This window comes from Elephantulus edwardii, unplaced genomic scaffold (genome assembly GCF_000299155.1).
Source record: "Elephantulus edwardii isolate Elephantulus edwardi_28Jun2011 unplaced genomic scaffold, EleEdw1.0 scaffold00103, whole genome shotgun sequence".
NCBI lineage: Eukaryota > Metazoa > Chordata > Mammalia > Macroscelidea > Macroscelididae > Elephantulus > Elephantulus edwardii.
In genome coordinates this window covers 8855184-8878788 of record NW_006399853.1, presented here as the reverse complement: position 1 = coordinate 8878788, position 23605 = coordinate 8855184, and the positions used below count along the sequence as shown (strand labels likewise).

Here is a 23605-nt window from a genome sequence, read left to right as displayed (position 1 = left end):
GTGTGAGTGTGTGAGTGTGCGCGCGCGTGCGAGGGGGATGGGGTGGAGGGAGGTGGGGGGAAAGTTGAGACCCGAGCGTTCGCTGTAGTTTCTCTTTTCTCGGAGATCCATTCATTTCTCGTTCTACCTCCTGTTGCATAAAATGATGCGCTGAGGAGCGGCTGTTCCCCGTCCCCCCCGCCCCCCTGCCCGGATTTGGTCTTAGGCTGGATGGATGTTACCAGTTTGTCTCTCTGGAAATACAGTATCGCCTTCTCCCCACTCCCCCTTGCTATTGCTGCCTCTTCCATCTGAAAAAAAAAAAAAAAAAAAAAACAACCAAAAAAAAAAAAACCCAACCAAAAAAACAACCAACCCAACCAAACCCAAAACAACTCTACCCCTCCCGTCCCTCCCTCCTTTCCACCTTAATCCCACCCGCCCCCCACCCCCAAGCCCCCAGTCTCCAAAAATCCGATCGTGTTTCCTCCGAGGATTGGGACTGGATTTTCTGATTGCGGTTATTTCCATGTTTCTAGGTTTGTGTGATTTTGCTAAAATGCATCACCAACAGCGAATGGCTGCCTTAGGGACGGACAAAGAGCTGAGTGATTTACTGGATTTCAGCGCGGTAAGAAAGACCGGTGGAAACTAACAACAGCTGTGAAAAAAATAAAACCCACCCCCAACCCCGGACGCCTAAAATCCTTGTGCTGGTAGCCAGTTGTGATCGGAAAGGGCAGGGATAATTTTTAATTGGCCGATTCCTTGGTAAATATGAAGGTCTTTTTGACAAGTTCTTAACTCTCGTTTTGGGGTGTGATGGAAGACTGGAAGCCTTTTTTCTTTCTGACCCTCCTCCCCAGCCCTAAGTACTTGCCTTAAACGCCCTCCCCACTGACCCCCGCCCCCCCTCCGCCCCCCTAATCGTGAACTCTTACCCCGCTGGAAAGGAAAAACAGACACCTTTCAAACTAAACCTCCCTCAAACTTGGCCATATCTGAACACCCAAAATACTAGGACTTTGTGCACTCCTCGTTTGTTTTATTTATTATTAGTATTTTTGGAAATGGAAAGCCAAAAATATGAGCCCCAGTTGTCTCTAGAAAAGTTTGAAACTGTTGATGTTTTGGCCCAGAAGGACCTGTAGTCACACCTATTCCTGGGATTATTTAGAGCTCCATGGATATGGCCAACATGCATTCTTCTGAGCCCTTTGGGCGGTTTTTGGAAATCTCCTAGGAGCTGTGCAGTTAGCACACAGCAGATTTTACACACTTGTGGCGTGTTATGGCTGCACTTGGTCTTTCTCCATACCTTCACTTCCCTTTCCCAAACCAAGTCCCCATGCCTGTCAGGGGAGTAAATTCATTTTTAATGCCAGATCTGGGTGGTGTCAGCTGCATTTGCAAAGCAAAAAGCAGCAGCCACAACGCACACAGAATCCAGACCGCCTTCCGAGTGGGGTCTTTCCTGCTGCCGCTGCTGCTCTTGTAAACCTGCCTTTGGAGAAATGGCTTTGGGAAGTTTTGCCAGGAAACGTAGCCCTAGGCAGCTCTGCAGCCCCTTCTCTGCTTGCTGTATTCGTTCCTTTGCTTTTTGCAGACTCTGACTCAGGCAAGGTGCGCATTATCCACCAGATACGTTGAAGACGAGGGAGACCAATTAGGGCCGAAATAAATGCTGGAGAGAGAGAGAGTGAAAAGAGAGAGTGAGAGAGTGAGAGAGAGAGATTGACTTGCTTCTTTTTGCTCTCATGTTAGAGACGAGATGAGAATTTAGTGCAGGTGGCACTTTTGTTTTTATTTGGGGTCACCCATGACAGGCAAATCCTATACAAGATGGAAATGGACATTGCCAAGTTTATGGCCAAGGTTTTCAGTATAAAACAATCAACTTTTTCTTCTCCTTTGTACAACTTGTGTTCTCTAGGGAGGCTGCTGCCCTGCGGTCTGGATCTTGATAACATTATGGGGACTGTGTGTAGTAGCAGTGCCTGCCAGTTTAATGAGCCTTATTTGGGGGGTGGTGGCGTGATATTAGGTGGGGGGTGATTGGTAATGTTGTGCCTGTTTTAGTTTTAAGTTGGTGGGTAATATGTTTTACTGAATAAACCCTTTGCATAGATTTTTGGGTCATTTGGTAAGAGTGTGAAAGATCTTAGATTCTCAAAGAACAAATGTCTTCCCCCCCTCCTTTTCTTTCAACAGTAATGTTTCTTTGTTTCTTTTAGATGTTTTCACCTCCTGTGAGCAGTGGGAAAAATGGACCAACTTCTTTGGCAAGTGGACATTTTACTGGCTCAAGTATGTAAATTCTTTTCTTAGTGTGTAGCTAAATGTTCTTGGCTGTTTATTCACTCACCATATATTTTTGGCTCTGTTGACGTGTTCTGTAAAAGTCATTGAAATTTTAACCTAATGATACGGTTAATTCATTATCCATTAGTAGAATAACAGAAAATAGTATCTTTTGTAAAATTAAGATCTGTCCAACTCCTTTTTTATAATCAGAGAAAAAGGTTTTAGAATTCCATCACTTAATATGAAAGCCAATTTCTAATGTAGTTGTAATGTGACTCAGAGATAAAGCTAGTGTTAACACATGGAGCATGAATTAATGTTCTTTTAGAAGATGGGGGTGTAGATCTAACTTTCATGAAAATGGAGAATCCTCTAAATAATATCTGTTGTTAGGTCCTGCATACAATTAACCCTCATGAAGATACAAGCACTTAATTTTGTCTCTGAATGCTCCGAAGTAAAATCTAGCTGTAAATAGCCTCTTGCTAATCTGAGGGGCTGAGTAAGAATTAATTTATATGTAACATTTCCGTTTTGCTGTTTTTAACTGTTTATTTTCTCTAATCATTTACTTATGCAATACATTTTTTTGGTCTTCTGAAAGTTAAACATTTGGTAGGACTTTGCTGTTTCATAAATTGAAGACCTTTGGATAATGCATAACAAGAATCTTAGCGCTGCTTACAAAGGAATCTGTTCACAATGATTATCTGGCATCTGAGGAGGAGTTTTACTAGGGGACTGTTTAAATGTCTGGGTGGACTTCTTATTAAAATAAAAACTGAAAACGTACATTTAAGTTGTTGTAATTATTGTTATTTTTGTCCAGTGAATTTGCTCTAAGAAGGAATCTTAATACTGTTACCTTCTGCCCTTGAGGCTCAAAGCTTATAGCCATTATGTTTGTTAAAGAGCTGTAGAGTTTTTGGACTTCTGGCAGTGGTACCTAACAGTCCATTAGACACAGGACTATTCTTCAGTCAAGAGTGGTAGATGTTGACATCTTTTAGCTGTGAGATGCCAGTGGGATTATCTCTTAGCTATTCACTGTAATTTCCCATCTCTTCATTTTCACTTCATGTCACAATGAGAGAAATCAGTTCACCTAGGTGATTTGTGTATTTGGTGTGTTTTTGTCAAATTAGTGGCTTTAAAATGTTAACTCATTTCAAAATGAGAGGATTTTTGTCCATAACTTATATAATGAGTGATCTCTTATGTTTTTATTTATTTATTTATTATTATTTTTTTTTTTTGGTTGCCACTGTACTTGAAAGAACTATTGACCAATTATGTTTGTCTTAATTGGACCTTGGACCCTGCTAATTTTCCATTTAGGGGTTTTAAGAAAAAAAAAATTCCTTGTCTTCTTATTGTGTCTTGTAAATTTTATGTAATGTGTTTTTTACACAGTTTTAAAGATAGAAGATATTACTGTATGAGATATAAAAAGAAATGTCTGGTAGACAAATTCATTTTTCACTTTAAATGCTATCAAATAAAAACTTACCTCATCTCTAACAGTAATTTTCTCCATGATTTTACTTAAAAAATTTGTAATTCAGTTGAAATATCAAAGTGGCCTATATTAGAAATAAACTTCAAAATCAGTGCAAAACACTCTTTTGCACTGTTATCAAAACTTACTCCTTTGAGATAAGTATATCAGTTTAAATAGGGCTTAAAAAATTAAGGTAAAAAGATAACCACACTTCTGGAGTTTTAAAATGTTCATATTTAAATAAAGTCCTTGCTGTAATGTTTCAGTGTTCACAAAGTGTATATTGTACAATAGATGTAGGTTAGAAGTTGATCAATAAAGTCTATCAGTGAATTTTTTTAAGTGTCCATGTATTGAAATTTACAGTTATTATAATTACCATGTATGCACACGCATAGTTCAGCTTAAAGTGAGATGTCATCTTTAGTGACACATGTAAAGATATTTCTAATGAATATGCAGTGTTTCTTTTAAGGGATTGAACTCTGTTACATTGTGTGAGAGGTATGGTTTTTCAGGGTTATGTGTTCACTTGTGAGGGTCAGAAATGTGGTTGTTTTGTGTTGGTGATTTTTGTTGGATTGTTTTGGGTGTGCATCAAATGTAGTGTATTTGGGACTGTTATGGCACAGACTGAAGTGATAGTTTCCTCTATTTTTCCCCCCAGACATTTGAACATAGAGTTATTAGTGTAGAAAATAACTTCTATTTCCACTCAGTAACTTTTTTAAGAAAAAAATCAGGAAAATAACATGCTGCCTTTTAAATAAAGATGAATTGAGAAACTTTGGACAGAAAGAGAATTTTCTAAGTGTACTTCAACTTGATATTCATTGTCCTCAGTGGTCTTAGATGTTACTTTCCTGGGTAGGTTTGAAACTTGGATGCAAGTGAAAAAGATTCAGAGTCTAAGGAGAGCATTCCTGTTTGCAGAATCAAGTCTATGGTTTTGGTGTGGTTTTTTGGTTTTGTTTTCTGTTTGTTTCTCTAATGAAGCATGACAATATTTCATACTTAAAGTTCCCGGTAGCTTTTATCCCATTAATACAGGATGCGCCATCGTGATTTGCAGTGTGAGAATGAAAATAAAGTGTGGCTCTGTTCCCTTTAATCTTTCATTTCACAAACACGGCTTTTTCTACCACCTTAAGAAAGTGAGGCTGAGAGGGGGAATGGAATGTAACCTGAGCTTCAGCCTGACAGTCCCGGGGAGCATTTTTCACATGAAAGGCTTTTGTCAACCCTGGAAAGGACCAGCAGTTTTTGTTTGATGTTTGCAGGTGTTCAGCAGAGAGCACTAAACCAGCCCCGCCATGATGGCTCAGAGCGCCAGTGACCTTAACAGGGAGAGTCGGTGGGCTCTGGAATAATTTTTCAGAACTCATCTGAACCTGTATGATGATTTAGACAAAGGGCTTTGGTACCCGTTACATCATTGACCTTTTTTTTTTAAAAAAAATGAATAAAAGTATCCCCATGTCTTGGAGGATAGGACAGTTATTCTCTTTAAAAAGTGGCATGACAGAGTCACTGAGAGAAAAAAGAAACACACACAACAAAACTACTTATCCAAGCTGTCAGTAATTTATTGATGAGTAAGGGGCTTAATTTCCTGATAAAACTAAAAAGCGTTGCTTCTTTGGTTCCCTTTAAGTCATTTGATTGTGACAGGGATGCATATTAGCTTAGCATCTTTTGGAAGAGTTTTAAAGTTTGGTCCCTAACTTGTTAGATAATGAGACACTGCGTGCATGTGTTACATGTATTTACAGTTAGTCTTTGAAGGATACTGTATCTTCCTCCTTTAGTTTAAAAGTTGAGCTTATTTTCCTCTATTTAGTTCTGCTTAGGTGTTTAGCGGGGTGTTTTTTTTTTTTTTATTTGTAATGATTGCCCAGTTGAATGGGTGTCTGAACAAAGATGAGAAGCAGCAAAACTCACCACATACTCAGAGCTGGTCATTTTTGTAGGAATGAAAACATGTCTTGATGTTCATAGAAGTTGCTTAAGCTCTATCCAGAGGATGCTAAAACCACACACCAATTTAGTAAACTTAGAAGAAAATTCCGTAGATAGTTTTACATCATAGAGAAAATACAGATATCTTGAATTAGTTGCCATCAGTATAAATTTGAGTTCATCTTTATGGCATTTAAAAAAAATCTTAAAGTTGAATGGGTTATTTGTGTTTTAAAGCAGTTGGCCTTATTATTGTAGTACAGTTCATCAGGGTTGTGTGGGATTTTGTGGAGAGCAGAATAATTTACTAGATTAGGAGAAAAGTCAAGTGCCATTTACCTCATTATGTGAGAATCTTAGCATTTTAGGATGAGGAACCCTTTAGAAATATATTGCCCAGTGCTGTCTTTGTACAATCAAGGAAAACTGAGATCCATGCTAAGTGGATTCTAAGCTGTGCTGTGCGTGGATTGGAGATTTCCAAACCAATTTAGAGTTGCAAATTATTTGGCCCTACAAGTTGCTGGTCAGAAGTGACACTGGTTTTCTTACTGAGATGTTCTAGAGTTTGTATGTGCTCTTATTTGTGCATAAATGTGGATAAGCCCTGTGGGTGCTTCAGCTCTGGAGCTAGAATCTGAATTATTGATCTTTCTCTGTTGCCTCATCCCTTCTTTGGCTATTTGCAGGATGTTGAGTAACAGGGTGTGAGTGGGCAAAGCACTAACAAAATTGAAATGCTTCTTTGTGAGTCAGAAAATATGTGATGCACCTTGTCTTTATTGCATTTTTTTTTTAAATCCTCCTGAGAACATAGGGAAATGCAAGGAATCTTTAATTCATAGATGAGGAAACTGAGATTCAGAGATGTTAAAAAAAGGTGCTGTTTAGGAAGCCAGTAATAGAACTTTAAATTCCTATTATTTGGCTCAACGAATATTGAGACAAATAACATTAACATGGAGATTCGATCTGAAATACTCTCTGATCTTTATTGACAAACATTGTTTTAACAAATTTAAGAAAATGATATAAACTATGCCTATTTTTTCCAGCTTTAGCATCTTAAGTTAACTCACCTTCTCATTGCTGTTAGAATATGACTCATTGTGCTTCTCTTAAAATTATTTTTGCAAGAAAATATGATAACTTCATTTTTTATCAAATTGTGATTTTGTTCTTTTGTAAATTGACAGTCTTCATGGGTAACAGTGAAAAGATTTCATTTTCAGTTATTTTTATTGCATCCATTCAAACCAGAAGTTGACATGGTCAAGCCTGGCTTATTAATATTTTAAAAATAAATCTATACGTTAGAATGGACCACAATGGTTATGGACTTTATAGATTTATTTGGCTCATCTTCAACATAAGAATTTTTCTTTTTGCAGTACATTGTTTGACCTTCATACTCAACAGCAGTAATCTTGAATTCTTTCTATTTGCATCACTAAAAGCAGCATTTGTCGTTTGATATGTGTATTGCCAGACATGTGCTTAAAATGTTCTATTTTCTAAATTCAGAAGAAAGAAGCAGTACTCTATGTGACACTAACTTAAGTAAATACAATGCATTAAACAAGTGTGGGATCTGAGAACTGTTGAGACTGAAATGCTTAACATTTTTGACAGCATCAGCAAATTATCCTTATCCCTCCATTGTAATGAGGAAATCACTTAAATAACAGATGAACAGCTAAGTCACATAAACATATATAATAGAACTATGTAATGAAAGTTTATGCTGTTAATTGCTCGAATCTGTCTTAAATGCTTAGAATCATGGAGCACTAAAGACTGTCATATAAACAGTTTTGTTTTGAGCTTAAAATTATTCCTTTTTCCTTTCATCTGCCATGATAAACAAAGTAATTTTGTAAGCTTTACAGATCAAACATTTACTCCTAATGGTAAACTACATTTTATATGGAAAGTGTGCAACCTAGTTCAAAAGAGAGTTGAATTCTGATGGCCCCAGGCGTGTGATTCTCAATGGTAAGTGCTGGGACACTGTTTAGATCTGTTCTTATAAGCCTGGATAACACATATTAAGTTGCCCAATCAGGAACATGGTGTATATTTTTGAAATATCCTTCAATTTACAAATCTTGAGCAAAAATGTTCTTTGACAAAGTTCTGTATATATGTTGAATAAGTCAGGTATCTATAGTATCGTGAGCACATGTGGTATCCAAGTGAAGCTAGGTAGGAAAAGGAAAGAAAGTTCATCTTCATTTTTTAAAAAAATTTATGCACTGAGTGTATATGTGTGTGTATATATATATATATATGTATGTGTGTGTGTGTGTGTGTGTGTGTATAATATATAAGTATGTGTGTGTGTATATATATACACACACACACATTTACATGTATATTTATGACCAGGTGATCTTTCAAGTCAATTAAACTTGGAGTTAATTAAGTATTAGAGAAGATGAAGCACATCATAGGTTTGTGTGTTTTCTTTTAAAGATTTTTTTTTAATGTGGATTCTTGGTAACATTTGATCTGAATAGTTTCCCCAATTGATCACCAAGTGCACTTTTCCATTTTCTAAATGTGTTAACTCATCTGGTTTCAAACAGGGCATGCACATGGGTATTAAGGGAACACTTTTGAACCTGATTCTATTTTTTGAAGAGAGGCATGAGAAAAGTAGCAGTTTAAATCTTTAGGAAAGACTTGTTAGTACTTCGTTATATGCTGCATACCTGTAGTTAGGGAAGATTTGTTAACACTTCGTTATGTTACATCTGTATTTCTATTTGTATGTGTGTAAATTTATCTACCTGTATAGCTGTAATTTTTTTTTATATAAGACCTAGAGGAATAGCAAAAGTAATGAAAAAGCTTGCTATGTTTACTTTCATTTCAAAAATAAATACAAGCCCAGTTAATCAGCATATCAAATACCCAGGTGTGTTTAAAACCATTTTATATGGATGAATTTCAAGGCGGTAAGAAAGTATTTTATTTAAAGGTGCAGCCACACGATTGTTCAAATGGATGCCTTTGTACTTTGTGTGACAATTAACATTTAATGAATGACTTTCTAGACTGCCACTGCTGGTAATTACTATATGTAGTTTATTAACTGCAATCCATTGTTGGATGTGCCCATATTGATCTGTTTTGCAAACAACCCTTCACATGTACGGCAGTATTTGTACATTACTTTTTAGAGGACCTGTTTCGTTTGCTGATGGTGATATTGCCTCTACAATTTTTCATTTATAATTCTCACCAAACATGTTTCTGGGATCAGAAGAATTTTCTTTGAATTACACATCCATCCACTTTTTAACAGTAAAGATTTTGGGCTCCAGCTCTTAGGGAATCCCAAAGAAACCACACTTTTCTTTTTTTTTAACAAGAAATACAGGATCTGAGATGGACAGGAGACTTTAGAGATGGTCTGCTGTTGTCAGTGAAGAGCCAAGGTTTAGACAGGTTGAACAACCTGCCCAGATCAGGCTCAGTGGTTGGCTCTAAGTGGCTGTAAAGTGCAGCTGTGCTGATGCTGGCCATGAGCACTAGGCTTCTTTTCAGTAAGATTTCAACTCAATCCATGGGCACCAACTGTCTGCTCTTTAAGACGAGGGAAACAGAGGCCATCTTCCATTTCTGGAAGAAAGAAAAATGAAAAGAAATAAAAATGGCGATTTTGAGGTAGGCATGAGAGACCAGCTCCCTTGTCATCACATGTTCTAATTTGGCTGAGGCAGTTGATGAATAACTGTGAAAATGTATTGTGTTATTAAAATAACAAAGTAAGACCCATGATTAAATATCAGGGCTGTAATTTAATCTTGGGGTTCTGGTACTGTTCAGAAACCATTTGGCTTTTTTCTGTAACAGATGACGTCAGAGTACAGCTTGATTGAATTACGACCCTGGATGCAGGAGCACCTGCTGGCCCAGCTTCTTCCCTTCATGCATCCAGGGTTTCCATTACAAACCCCCTCCCGACAATTTTCACGTTAAACAGTTAAGCTAGACTTTCAGCTCTCTCTGCAAAAGGGTACTTTCCCATAAAAGAGAGAAGGTGGTGACAAAGCCCCATTACAGAATACCTTTTAGAAGGTTCCTCCCAGCTGTACCCTTCCAATAATTGAAACATTCCCTTTTAAGGGACTTGGTTGAATTGCATGGTGTAAGTCTTTAATCTAAAATTTTGAAAGCTAAGACTTAGGTACAATAAAACCCATGGGAGGTGGAAATCTGTCCAAGCAGGAAAAGGCCACTATTTTTCAATAAGTTGGAGAATTTGTGAGACCCAGACCGCAGTATAGTTCTGTTGAGTGCTGTCTTCCACAGACTCTACAGTATGGGGTATTTGGAGGATCGTTAAACTTGGAGAGGATCTTGCCTCAGTTGGGCAGGGAGATATTGAAATTATAGCCATGGTCACTCTAGTTTTCATATTGTGTTAAAGGTTGACAAAGAAGACAATTAAAATATGCAAGTTGATTCACCTTGTTAGTCTTTGATATATATGAGTAAGAATTGTTAATGAATAGATAGAAGGCATATTATTTCTGTGTAGCTAGAGATTTGTTTATGTCACTATCAGCACAGCCAGGAGCTCTGGTGGCCTAGTAAGAAACGGAACGACCAACCCAAGGGCAGGTGGCTTGAATCCACCAGCTGCTCCATGGGAAAAGACGGAGAACAGTCTCCTCCCATGTGAGTTAATGCCTCTGAAAACCCACTGGAGGGTCAGTGATGACTCTGTTCTGACTTGATGGTACACAACAACGATACCTGCACAGTGTAACGAACCCTGGTGATGGAGTGGGTTAAGTGTTGGCTAACCAGAAGGTTGACAGTTTGAATCCATGGGAGGAAGATGAGGTAGTCTTCTTTAGTTAAGATTTCTAGCCCAGGAGACCTAGTAGAGGATTACCATGAATTGGAATCACTTGATGTCCGGGGGGTTTGTTTTAGTTGTTTTGCAGTCTCGGTCTCACCCCTGAAGTTTTACTATATTGGCTACATAGATAGAATCCTGTCTGTGTGTAGCTACTAGCTCTTGAGCTCCCTTTCATATTGGTTGATCACCTAGTATATTTTACTACATGGAGGACTTAAGGGGAAAAAGGACCTGCCCATAGATGGCATATATTCCAGCAGGTAGGAATAGAAAAATGCATGATTTTAGTGTCCAGAGAGCACGTGCCAGGAATGAAGGAATTTAGATCAAGGAAAATGGACTTTGTCCGGGGGAACATAGGTCCTGAAGGTGTGACAGACCCAGCGCCATTGATTCTGGAAAGTGGTAGAGTTCTGACATGGAGGTGTGGGGACCGGTCATTTTCTGTGAAGGTCACGGTGAAGCAGCACGAAGGATGGGTATTGGGAGAGGAGATGAAGAGAACACCCAGGGAAGAGAGGTCTCCCTGACCAGCGTTACCTCTGCCTTAGACATGTGTAGAGATTTCCAGGCAACCCTCTCCACAAGCCCTGTCTCAAGTACCCTTTTCTGATATTGAATTTCCTTGAGGGATATTATGGCTTCAATCCCAATGCCTTCCAAAAGTAGATGTCTTCCATGGTAGTGTTTGGTGGCACTTGAGAATTACATATTCCCAATTCTAAAACTCTGTCTCCTATACCATCATCTTATCATTCATCAGTGGTAATTTTCTTGAATCACAGTAATAGCTACTTTGGAGAACATTATTTACTTAACCAGATTCTGGAATTGTGGGGTTTTGGCAATATTTGCTGGTAAGTAGCCATTTGATACTGACAGAATGACAGAACCTCATGGCCTGAATCATAGAACTCAGAAAATCATTGGAAAATCTACAGTTCACTTCTGGAGATGTTTTCTCTTCCTTAGGAAGGGGAACTATTAAATTTAACACCCTGTATAATTTAAAGAGTTTATGACATTTTTTTTTTAAATTATCACTGCCATCCCCTTACCAATGCTACTACATCTTTTGGTCCTAAACTACCAAGAAATTTTAGTTACTACTGCCGTAATAATTCTGACATGTCCTTTAAGACCATTCTCAAGGATAATGTTGATTTTAAGTGGAAATTGAGATGATAATTATAAAAATACACTGGGAGGCAAGATGAACCTTTGGGCTAAATCTTAACATGACTGTATCAAAAGTCAGAGGAAAAAATGAAATACCATCCATTCCTTACAATTCTCTTCTTATCATTCCGTAAGATTAAGATCGGACTAACATGTCTTCTCTGTGTCCCCGTGCACTTTGGTTTCCATAGTGAACCAGAAAATTCAATTGATGGCTAATGTTGACTACTTGTTATTGGAGCTTCAGAGTTGATTCTGACTCATCATGACCCAGCATGACAGAGCTGAACTGCCCCATCGCGTTTTTCTAAGCTTTAATTTTTATGAAAGCAACTCACGATGTCTTTTTTCCTTGGAGACACTAAGTAGATTTGAACTGGTGACTTCTCTGTTAACAGCTGGATGTTTAACCATTGGGTCACCACGGCTCCTCTGTTTTGGCTTAGGAAGAATTTATTATTGAATAATGGTGTTTGCTGTAGAGGAAAAACAAGGTTTTTATTGGAAGAGAATATTCTAGATCCTTTTTTTTTTTTTTTAAATTCAGTTAAGAACTTTGGTTCTTCACCATCCGTTTCATTTTACCACAAATATCAGCTTCCTAGGGGTGATATTTTACAACCATACAACTTTTTTTAACTCAAGAGAAAATGTTGGTCACCAGATAGCAGTAATATTTAAAGATTATATGTATAATTCCATGCTTAACATAATTTGTTATTTAGGAGAGAAAGGCTATACAATACTAATTTTAATCCTGGTTCACACAGTTGTTCTTTGTTGTTAAGCATGCCGTCTCAAACCCTTGGATACTCTTCTACTCTTTTATCAGTGCTGTTTTTCTTCCTGTCACTACTTAAATCATATAATGGATTATTTTTTCCTGACACTTAGTATCCCTTCGATTTTATTGAGGTGTTCTTTTTTTTTTTAAAAATTTGTCTTTTTGACCCATATAGAAACTTTCTCTTTTGCATTGGGTGTTACATTGGCAGTCTTGTATGCAGTGTGGATTCTGCACTTCAGTCCTCAGTAAATTTGGTGGAATTAGGAAGATGAGAAATAGCTCCTAACTGCTTAAAAAATGCCTGATTTTTTTAAAGAATGTTGAAAATTTCAGGAAAGTGAAAAAATGAATGGGCATCATTACATTTTTCCCCCTGCAATGTAATGACAGAATGAAGAGGCACTTTCATTTACTTATTTGTTCATTCTGTGATTTTTTTTTTTGAGAACCATCTAAGTGCCATTTTCAGTATTTGCTATTATAGTACAATAAAGAAGGAGGAAAAAAAATTAGGTGTTAGAATTGTAGGTGAAACCTGCAACAAATTGGAGCACAGCTGACCCTCTGGCAGGTTCTCAGAGGCATGGAAGATGCCCATCATTCTGCTGGGGAGGTGGTGAACTTGAACTCGGTGCCTTCAGGATTGCAGCGCACCTTCTTGCCACTAGATGACCTTATAACTGATGTTGGAAGATATGATGGACTTCTTAAAACGATGTTTTACATTTCTATCTGAAGCAGAGAGATGCTAGAATCTGTACATGGGTACTTCTGAGGAGAAAGGCATGTTTAGAAAGATGATTCAAACTAGACTTCACGATATATCAATAAGAACGAATGCTCCAAGGTAGGGCTAGAGAGTATGAGGTGATGAGAATTATATCTCATTTATCTTTTTTAGGCAGAAATGGAATTTTTGAATTTAGAGGCAATGCTCATTTACTTCTAAGGTGCTCGTGTAGCTCAATCTTCTTTCCTCTATGTGAATTGATTTTTTTTTAATGAATGTTTAAATTCACTTAGGGTGGCATCATTCATTCAGTACAAAAATGGAACAGTTAATAAATTCTGTGCATCTACCATGTGCCAGGTAATGGGTTGGATGTTGGAAATCCAGTGTTTAGTAAGACAGTTAGGTTCCTGTGTGGCCGAAATATGGAAGACAGACGTTAATTCAGTTATTAGTTATAGATATGTCAGATACTACATTTGTGAAGTGTGAAGGGACAGCAGTAGGGGTGTTGGAGGAAGTCTGATGTCTGGGGGTGACGGGACGTTAGTGGAATAAGAGGGTTGGGGGTGGAGGAGAGCGAGACAGAATAGAGTTGGCAGCTGAGGTGGGTCCACCAGATCCTTTGATGCTGAGCTTTGGGGAACCTTTGCAGTGAGCTGCTGGTTAGATTTGTCGCTTGGATGACTAATTGCTGCCTGGAGCCTCGACAGGCAGGCAGGACGTGTTAAGAGTGGGTGGCCCAGAACCCTGGTGTGGTTGCTGCGAGCTCCAGGTGAGAAACCAGCTCCTGGACCTTCATTGTAGGAGGTGAAGCTGGACCATTTTCCGTCACCTCATTTTTCACTCTGTAATCTTAGCCCATCGGGAGCTTTCATTGTGAGCGCTGCCTTCACTGTTGCAATCCTTACAACTTTTTAAGTGCATACTTGAGGATCTACCATTCTTTAGACCTAAGATTAACTGTTTGCCTTACTTCAGCTACCGAGTGCTATCTGCTGCTTTTTCTAGCAGACAGGTCTTTTTTTGTTCTGAGAAAAGTGTTAGATTGATTTTGCAATTCTCTTCTAAGAGAGTGCAGAGGTGGAAGTAGGAGAATGAGGCAGAGGGGACTCTTCTTTCTTATCTAATGGTCTTCTGTAATTATGCACTATTTAGACTTCTTTGCACTTGTGTTCTATTACCAGTAAACATTATAATATGTAGTCAGACCTGCTGAATTGAATCCACTCTCCCTCTGTGGTTGGGTATCAGATCGCAAATCCAAAATCCACAAGATGTTGCTGAACCTCTTTGTGGGAGAACTTTAGCAAGTTGGTTTGATCTATGTGGTATTTTATCTGGTATGGTAACATTGTTATTTGATTTTCTCTTAAATGGCCCATGGGAGAATATTCTCTGATTAACCCTTGATTGAGAGGACAAAAGGAAGTTTCTTTTCTTTTTATGTTTAACTTTTTTTTAAAAAAATTCTTTATTGTAAAAACCATGTATGGGGATCCAAGGCATTAAGAAGTGGGAGCAAAAGGATGAGGATGAGTAGGGGTGCAGTCACAGGGTTGCACAGTTTGGTGGGTGGAGGGAGTGTGTAAAGGACATGGGAAAGATCAGGCACAGACAGGAAAAGACAGGGTAGTGGGGGGGAGCATAGTCCAGTGGTGGGTTTTTTTTTAACACAGAAAGATCATCTTTTTCATGTATGGATTTCCCATTTGGGAACAGGGGCACAGACTCTCTGGCTGCTTCATGCTGAACAGGGTGTTATGGTGAAGGGGAAGGGAAACCACTTTAACACTTTACTGGTGGTCTTCAATTGAAGCTTCATGCTTTCTTGTTCAATTAGAAGACATTTTCATGATGTTTTCTGCCCTCTGGACTGCAGGGTGTTTGCATGGGAGTGGCTGGCTGTACTTTGAGGCTCCATCCACATTCACTTCCTTAGCTGGCAGTTCTATATCCCTTTTGTGTCTGGAACCAGGCTCAGGGTTCAGGTTACCTACAGGAAAGGGAACAAACCTGTGAGAGAACAAACATGTGAGTTACAAAGACTAGGGCTTTAGAGGTGTTACTTACAGATGTACTGGAGGAAGAGATGGAAGAAAGTGGCTTAGATAAAGTTCCTCATAAACACCAGGCAGCTCTCCCCAGGGGCCAGGCGCTGTCCCCAGGGGCCGGGCGGCTGTCCCCGGGGATGGGGCAGCTCTCCACTGTCAGGTGGTTCTCTCCAGGGACTAGGCGGCAGGAAGTTCATTTTCTTGATAGAACCCTAGTTCATTTTCTTTAACCCTGCCTCTCTGTCTCTCTCCTTTGCTACCTCCAATTCCCCATTCCTTAGCCCCCAAATAATGCTGTTTACTAGGGAAAGTTGCTTATTTTTACCAGTATGTTTGTTAAAAAACCCTCAAACTCAAACTCATTGCTGTCATGTAGGAGCCAATTTGTAAGTGTCTCTCCAGCAAGTTTTCAGAGTCCATCAATTCCGTAGGATGAGATTGTCCTTTTTACTCCTGGGGAGCCGCTGGAGGATTCGAACAACCTATGTTTGGGTTGGCAGCAAAACTTTCTACTGACCAGCCATGAAAACTATGTTTATTAGTCCATTTGGATTAAGAAAACATTTCCATTCTTTAAATATAATTACTTTTAGAGTTGAAACAGTACTTATTTTTTGTTGTTATGGTGTTTTGTTTTTTTTCGTGTGATTAGGCCAGCCAGCTAGACAGTGGGGTGATACTGTGGTCATGGACTGGGTCCTAATATGTGGGACAGGGATTCTGAATTCCACAACCAAGACATCTTTACGTGCTTTATCATAGGATGCTAGTGAAAAGATACCGATGAAGTGGGGTGATACTTCAAGGGTGTGCCCTGCTGCTCCTGAGTCAGTGGTGTAATGCTAACATGTGTGCACAGCTCATGTGGTTTTTCTGTCCCTTTAAGAATTCCTGTCAGCCACTGGGCAGGCATGGAAGTTAGAAGGTACCATGGAGTCAGTGCCCAACTTGTGCCCTAAGGTGCACAGTGAGTCAAAACTCTGCCCGGTAGGTATAGTAGGAGCTTTAAGGGCCTAGTGGTAAGAGTTGAATCTGCCAGCTGTTTCATGGGAGGAGAGACAGTGTCCTCTCTTGCATTTTACTGCCTCTGATAACCCACGGCTGGATTGTCAGCTGTGAGTCTGTTCTGACCTGATGGCACATAACAGTAACAGTGGGTGTAAAGGGAGCTCCGGTGGCCTGCTAGGTCAGGGCTCGCACTAACAACCCACAGGCAGATGGTTTGAATCCACTAGCTGCTCTCTATGAGGAGGATGAAGTCTCCTCCAGTGATTTTACCACTTCTGAGAGCCCACTGGAGGACCAGCTGTCAGCTGATTCTGACACAACAGCAGTGAGCATGAGTGAGTAGAAAATACACTTCATTGTGTGCTTACTTTCATTTCTCACAGACTCATCACGCTGAACGTCTTTACGTGTGTATCTTTATTTGCCGTGCCTTCTTGTTTTCCTATGAAATATCCTTCCTACCTTAACTTCATATATTTCCGTTGGGGAATTTTCCTGTTGGTTTGTGCTTGATATAGTCATTCTTGATGTATTTTTACACAGTAATTTCCTCCCCCCAAACATTAACAGATGATATTGAGCTGATTTCTCCATCATATATAATACAAATACTGTCCATGATCTTATGATGTGACTTTATATGCTGTGACAGCATTTGATGACATTTAATGTAGTCATGTTATTTTTTTCCCCCTTTATCTTTAAAAGTGTTCTGTCATGTTTGAGAAATCTCAAATTAAAAAAAATCTCAGTTAAAGATAGTGGAAGCAGGAAATCTCAAATTAAAATTCTCAGCTAAGATAGTGGAAGCAGGAGTGGCATCCACTTCCATAATAGCTTGCCTCCAGAAGCACTATGAACCTGAAGAAAAGATGAAAGTCACTCAAGTATTGAGGACTTTTGTTCATAGGGTCACTATGAGTTGCCTGGTTGGCACTTAACAACAAGAAGAAGATGGTAAAGGTGTTTCTCTTTTTCTCTCTCTCTATACACATACACGTTTCTTCTGAAAAGCTTTCCATGGTTTTTCTTCTTTCACAATTAGTATGTACTTTATTTGGAATTGACTTTGATATCGAGTGGGGAAATAAGAGCCCATGTCACATGTTTTTAAAGGCGTAGGTATCTGTTAGGGTTCTGGTGGTGTAATCCATGCGGAGTTGCCTGCTACCACACAGGTGACACTGGGCAGTTCGAATCCACCTGCAGCAGAAAGGTGGACAGTCTCCCCCTCCGTGTGATTTACAGCCTCGGAAAACCTGGAGGGTCAGCTATGAGTCAGTTCCCACTCGATGACAGTGAGTTTGAGTTTTTGAGATACCCATTTGTCCTGGTATGGTTTACTGAAGTTTTCATCCTTTCTGTGGGCACGCGTGGTGTATTTCTGTAATATGCTGAGACACGTATTCTTGAGGCTCTTACAACCTGAGTCCTTTGTTCTGATCTGTTGGTGTATTTGTCTGCAAGATTCGTAATACGTTTTTATATTTGGTGGGTAAAGTCCTTGCTTTCTCCTTCTCCTGTCTCCTATGATGAAGTTTGTGTGCTGGTTTTGAACCTGTTCTCTACCATAAGGATTTATATTGAAGTTGTATGGAAACTGTAAGGGTCACTTTGGGGAGGTGTCATAGCTTTTCACTACAGGTTATCTGTTATCTATTTCCCAGTTTCTTTAGGTCTTCTTTATAAAAATAAAATTCTGTCATTTTCTTCAAGAGGCTTTGTATGCCTTTTTATCCCTGAGTTTTGATTTTGTAAAAACCCTTTTTTGTTGTAATTTGAGTCAAAGTTTACAGAACACATTGGTTTTTCACTCAACAGTTGATGCACATTGTGCCACGTGACAATGATTCTCATCCCCACGTAGTAACAGTACTTGTCCTGCTTCCTGCTTGTATTTCTTTTTCCCATTTGTCCTTCTTCCCTGTTTCTTCCTACCTCTCAGCATCATACGGGGCAAATGCTTTTGTTAGGTTTTGAAAATCTTATGTTTGGTATATTCTTCAGTACCTTTTTGTTGATATTGTTAACTGGATTTTTTTTTTCAAATGGCATATTCAAAATGTGGTTGGTGTATAGAGATGGAATTGACTTTGTATATTGACTTTTACACTTAGCCATGCTACTAAGTTTTCTTATTAGCTCTAACAACATGGGGTTTTAGAAAGAATTTTCCCTCTGAATTATCACAAAATGTGCAAATTTCTGGACTTTTTTTAAACATTTAACCTTGCTGTTCTGTAGATCCTCAAGTACACTGTTGAACAGAAAAGACAATACTGGCTGTCCTTTTCTCACTCTTAATTTTATCATTAATAGTAATGTAATGTGAAACCCCTCCCCCCAAAAAAATAGTAATGTAATATGGTAGGTGTTTGGTTAAGAAAGTTTTTGATAAGAAAAAAAAAAGAAAGTTTTTGATTTTAGGTTCCCCACATTGAATATATTTTGCTAAGTGTTTTATCATGAGTGTTACATTTTGTAAAATTTTTTATGCATTTTAAAATGATTGGTTTATTTCCTTTTTATTTGTGAATATTGTTGCAAATGATAGTTATGTTTTTCCCAATGAAAATCCACTTGAATTTTTTTTTTTAAATAGATTCTGTGTGGTAAACTGAATGCTAATCTACAAACACATTACTGTTCATTTGTAAGGGAAAGTGTTTTGGATATTTTCTCAGACTCAAAACATAACCTATCAAATCATGCTAACACGTAAAACCACAATAATACTAATACGTAGTGTTCTCAGACCCAGCTCAAAGCTGTGATAGCTTGATACTGAGAAGCTCAGGTAGTTCAAGGGAGGTAGCCTGGTCTTCCATTCTTGCTGCTTGAGGTAAGTTTTGTCTCTTTAACAACAGACTATATGACAAACACTTTATTAGCTTCTCTCTGCGTTTGGTTGGCTTTTTATTTTTATTGCTTGCTTTTTTTTTCATAGTAAATTTTCTTCTCATTTCTTTTTTTTCCTTCTGATGTCTTTTAGTTAGTGAAATCATGACTAATGTAGGTTATTTTGAAGGTAGTATAAAATGAACTTTGAAAATAAGAGGATGCCTATATTATGAATTTTGTTTAAATGTATTTTGTATTAATACAGGTATCTTACCCTTTTTTTGGTTAATATTTGCCTAGTGCTGCTTTTTAAAAACACTTTTCACTCTAAGCTTATTTATTAGCTTGTTATGCTTTAGGTATATCAACTACAGCTGCATTTTGGTTTTAAGTCAGAATAAATTACTCAAGTTTATTTATAGTTGTTATGTTCAGGGAGCTCTGGTGGGCTAGTGATAAGGAGTTACACTGCCAACCCTAAGGTGCCTGGTTTGAATCTGCCAGCTGCTTGTTTGGAGAAGGTTGGGCAGTATCCTCCCATGCCATTTACTGCCTCCGAAAACCTGGAGGGTCAGCTACCTGTCGGTTCCAACTCTCCACAACAACAACAACATAACATACATCTCTTCAGGTCCCGAGATAGACTGCAATGTGAAGGGTGCCCTTTGGGTTTGTGTAAAATGGTAGCTTTGGGTTTGTGTAAAATGGTAGCTTTATGATTAACTGTCTTATGAAAAACTGTTGCTTTTCATTTGTTTGGCTGTTTCTATGTTGTTTCTGCCTCCCCCTTCTGTCTTGCTCTTGAAGAAGAAATTTTTCTGTCCTTTTTTTCATTTTTCTCTTTGGTCAGTCACTTGAACTCTTTTCTGTTAATTTTAGTGATAATTCTTGAGATTTTTAAAAATGCATCATTAATCTTCGAAAGTCTAAAGTTTGTCTTAATTTTCTTTTCAAACAGTGTTGAGATCATTAATTACTGTTCCTGTCTATTTAGAAATAGTTTTGATCTTTAAAATAATGACAAGTTAGGTACTATTATTTTATATATAAAGTTTGTTCCAATCTTCTTGCTTATGAATTCTTTTGCTCAGTACTTTGCATCTCAAACGTTCTTAATAGGATTGTTTCATATTTTGACGTACATCCTTTAGGACTTTTGAAAATAAATGAATGGTGGAGGTCAGTTCTTGTCAGTTTTGTTTATTCAGAATGCTCTTTTTCTCTTTTTTTTGAAAGATAATTTTGCTGGAAAAATACACAATTCTAGGTTGCCAGTTACTTTCCCCTTACTCACATGATTTTATCTTACTCTCTCTTTATTTCTGTTTTCCTGTATGAGGAGTCCTGTCCTGGTGTCAACCCAACTACCATTTACATTCTAGGAAATCTCTTTTTAACCCTGATGACTTTTCTTTGTCTTCTTAGTATTGATCTGGTTTTATGTATTATATCGAAATATAATTTTCTTCTTTTTACTTAGTATTCATTATACTTTGTAAAGCCTGTGGTTTTTTTTTTGTTGTTGTTTGGTGGTTTGTTGTTTTTGTGTTTTTTTTTTTCAGTTCAGAAAAATTAGTCTTATGTGAGGTAATATTCTACTTCCTTCATTCTTTTTTCTTCTTTGGAATTGACCTGCATTTTCTGTTCTCTATTTGTGTTGTTGTGTGCTGTTGAAGTGTAACAGACTCATATCTGACCCTCTGATTAGGTTTTTGGAGGCCATAAACTGCTTGGAGAGGAGATTGCCCATCCTTCTCGGACAGAGCAGCTAGTCGAGGTAAACTGCGTACTAGGCCACCAAGCGCTCCCTTATTTATTTCTCACTAACTGCTTGTATTTCTGTGTTGCACTTACATTCTGAGTTATTCCTTTAGATCCATCTCTACTACTGTCATTCTCTCTTTAGCTTTGTCTAATTTGGTGTTTAAGGCAACAGTAATATTCTACTTGCTTTTTTTAGATTATCTCTATAATTTTATGATAGTTTTAAAAAATTCTTTGTTCCTGTATTCCTTCCTATTCTTCAAGATAACATTTTTATGCATGCTAATAATTCCAATATTGAAAGTCTCTGGAGTCAGGATCTAATTCCATTACTTATTTTGTTGTTCCAGATAATTCTTACTTATGTATTTTTGTTTTATGTATGATTCTTTTTTTTAAAAAGTTTGTTATTTTGTGTGTGTACCATCAAATCGGATCTGACTGGTACAGGAGGAGATTGCCTCACCTTCACCAGCAGAGCTTCTGGTGGATTCAAACCACATACCTCTGTGATTGCAGTGCAGCTTCTCTCCACTAGGCCACCAGACCTCCCTCTATTTATGATTCTTATTAAGTTGTCCTTGTTACCTAATCTGTTGAAAGCCTGAGAATTTGACTAGAAATGTTTTGCTCCAAGGAGGATTTCCCTCGGCTTTAAGTTCTTATTCCTAAATGTAGAGACTTTTGCTTAGCTCTTCCGTCTTGCCAGTGGCCCAGTGATTGGTGTTCTTAGCTCAGTGCTAATATTGGCGACTGATGGCATTTGTCCTCATGGCTTGCCTGATGTATGTGCCTTTGTTTTCCCCACTAGAAACTCATTTCTTATGCCTGTACATTTCCTTATTTTGCAAAAGAAATCTTTTTTTTTTTTAACTTCTGAATTTGGTTCTTCGGTAGAATGAAAATCCTTTGGTGCGTGCAGTTTGTTACATTTTTGGGTTTTTATTTGTACCACTAACCTTCAGGCTCCTCCTCTCTGATGGTTCGAGTCCCCCAATGCCGCTGAGGGCGGAGACTGGGTATTCTCCTGGATGATTGACAGAGTCAGCGTGTCAGTGAAGGCCAGCTATGCATGGATTCTTGCTTCACAGTAATAATTTTTTTTTAGTTGAATTTACTTTTTAACCCTTTTCAGTCTTGTATCTTTCCACATTTGTTCCATTGAAACTGCTCTTGCTAAGATTACCGGTGACGTGTGTCTTGTTAGACTTTTCAATATCCTTTCCCCCAAATCTTAACGCTTTTGACAGAATGTCTTGTGGAAGCATTCGGTATCTACACGCCACATTCTCTTGATTTTCTTTCTGCCTTTCCTTCTTCCAGCTAGTCCTCATCTTTTTTGAACTGTAAATATTTGAGTCCATCAGGAATCTGACTTGCACCGTCTTTCCTGTTGAGAGGTGTCATAGTACTGTGATTAAAGTAGAACTTGTGGAATCAGATTGGGTAGATTTTCATCCCAAGGTCATTAGCAGTGTGACCTTGCTTCCTTGTTGCAAAACGGGTAGAAATAAGTAGTTGGGAAAGTTCAATAAACTGATACTTTCTGTGCACTTAACTCTTTCCCCCAAAATAGTAGACATACAGTATTTGTTCTTGTTTTGTGTGTTTATTTTCCCCCAAGGCATCACTTTTGTTTTCTAGGATGCAGCCTTTGTTTCATATATATTTTACCCTAATAACATCCATACCTCTCAGTGTCAGGTTTGTAGGTCCATGTCTGCTTTATTTGATGTTACTCTTCTTAATATGTTCCCTTCCCTCCACCCTTGTTTCTGCATCTAAGAATGGCTTCTCACATACTTGTTGATTAAATCAGAGTCTTGGGTAGTTCTTGAAGATCTTTCATATTATTACCACTTAGTAGGCATTCTTGGGTGGTGGTGGTAGTGGTGATGGAGGTGGGCAACTATAGCGTTTTTTATCTTTATTATGGCTTAAGCTTTTAATTCCTAACTCTTTATTCCTCAGAATATCCCTCTGAGGTGTTTGCATTTACTGATAAAGAAAAAAAATAGATTTATGAAGTCAGCCTTCTGAAAAGTGACAATATCAAATAATAAACTGTTGATGAATATTATTTTATTCTATGGGTACAGAGAGAAAATCGACTTTATTCCAATAATTATGTCTGTCTTTTGCCTGTTAGCTCATCCATCTATATTTATGATTCCACATGCTTTAGAGAAAATGTACCTAGTCTGACTAGACTAGGATATTATACATAGTATTTTCTAGATGACTGGATTGTTTTTGTTGAAATTCTTGATAGAGTAAAATGCTAGATGGGTAAAAGTTTAGTAAATGTTGAGCCGTGGAAACATCAAGCAGGTGGAACTGATGCTGGGCCAGGTTGGGCATCTGGGACATTCTAGAGGAGGCAGAAGATGTGTTGTCAGTGGGGCAGGAGAGGTGGGAAGGGCCCGTGCTCACTTCTCTGTCCAGAACAGGTCCTCTTTATTAAGTAGTTAGGATTTTGGCAGGACTCTCTACTGAAGTATATTTTTCCATGCTTTGATTTTTTTTTTTTTTTAATTTAGGTTGTTTATTTTTCATTTCAATGAACATCTACAGAGATTTTGGGATTCCATTCATTCATTGTTGCACCCTTCTCCCCGCACAA

At 38.2% G+C, this 23605-nt stretch overlaps 1 protein-coding gene across 7 annotated transcripts in view; it reads left to right on the top strand.

Moving 5' to 3' along the window:
* TCF4 (transcription factor 4) overlaps positions 1-23605 on the top strand; it is a 419315-nt gene that overhangs the window by 2171 nt on the left and 393539 nt on the right. For 2 of the 7 annotated variants that reach the window (XM_006891719.1, XM_006891720.1), the window contains exons 1-2: positions 524-610; positions 2214-2286. In XM_006891719.1, coding sequence (XP_006891781.1) covers positions 539-610; positions 2214-2286 — 145 coding nt within the window. In that variant the 5' untranslated portion in view covers positions 524-538. Of the gene's footprint in view, positions 1-523; positions 611-1484; positions 1768-2213; positions 2287-23605 lie in introns of those variants that run through there. The other 5 variants (XM_006891724.1, XM_006891725.1, XM_006891721.1 and 2 more) reach the window with 3 other exon arrangements.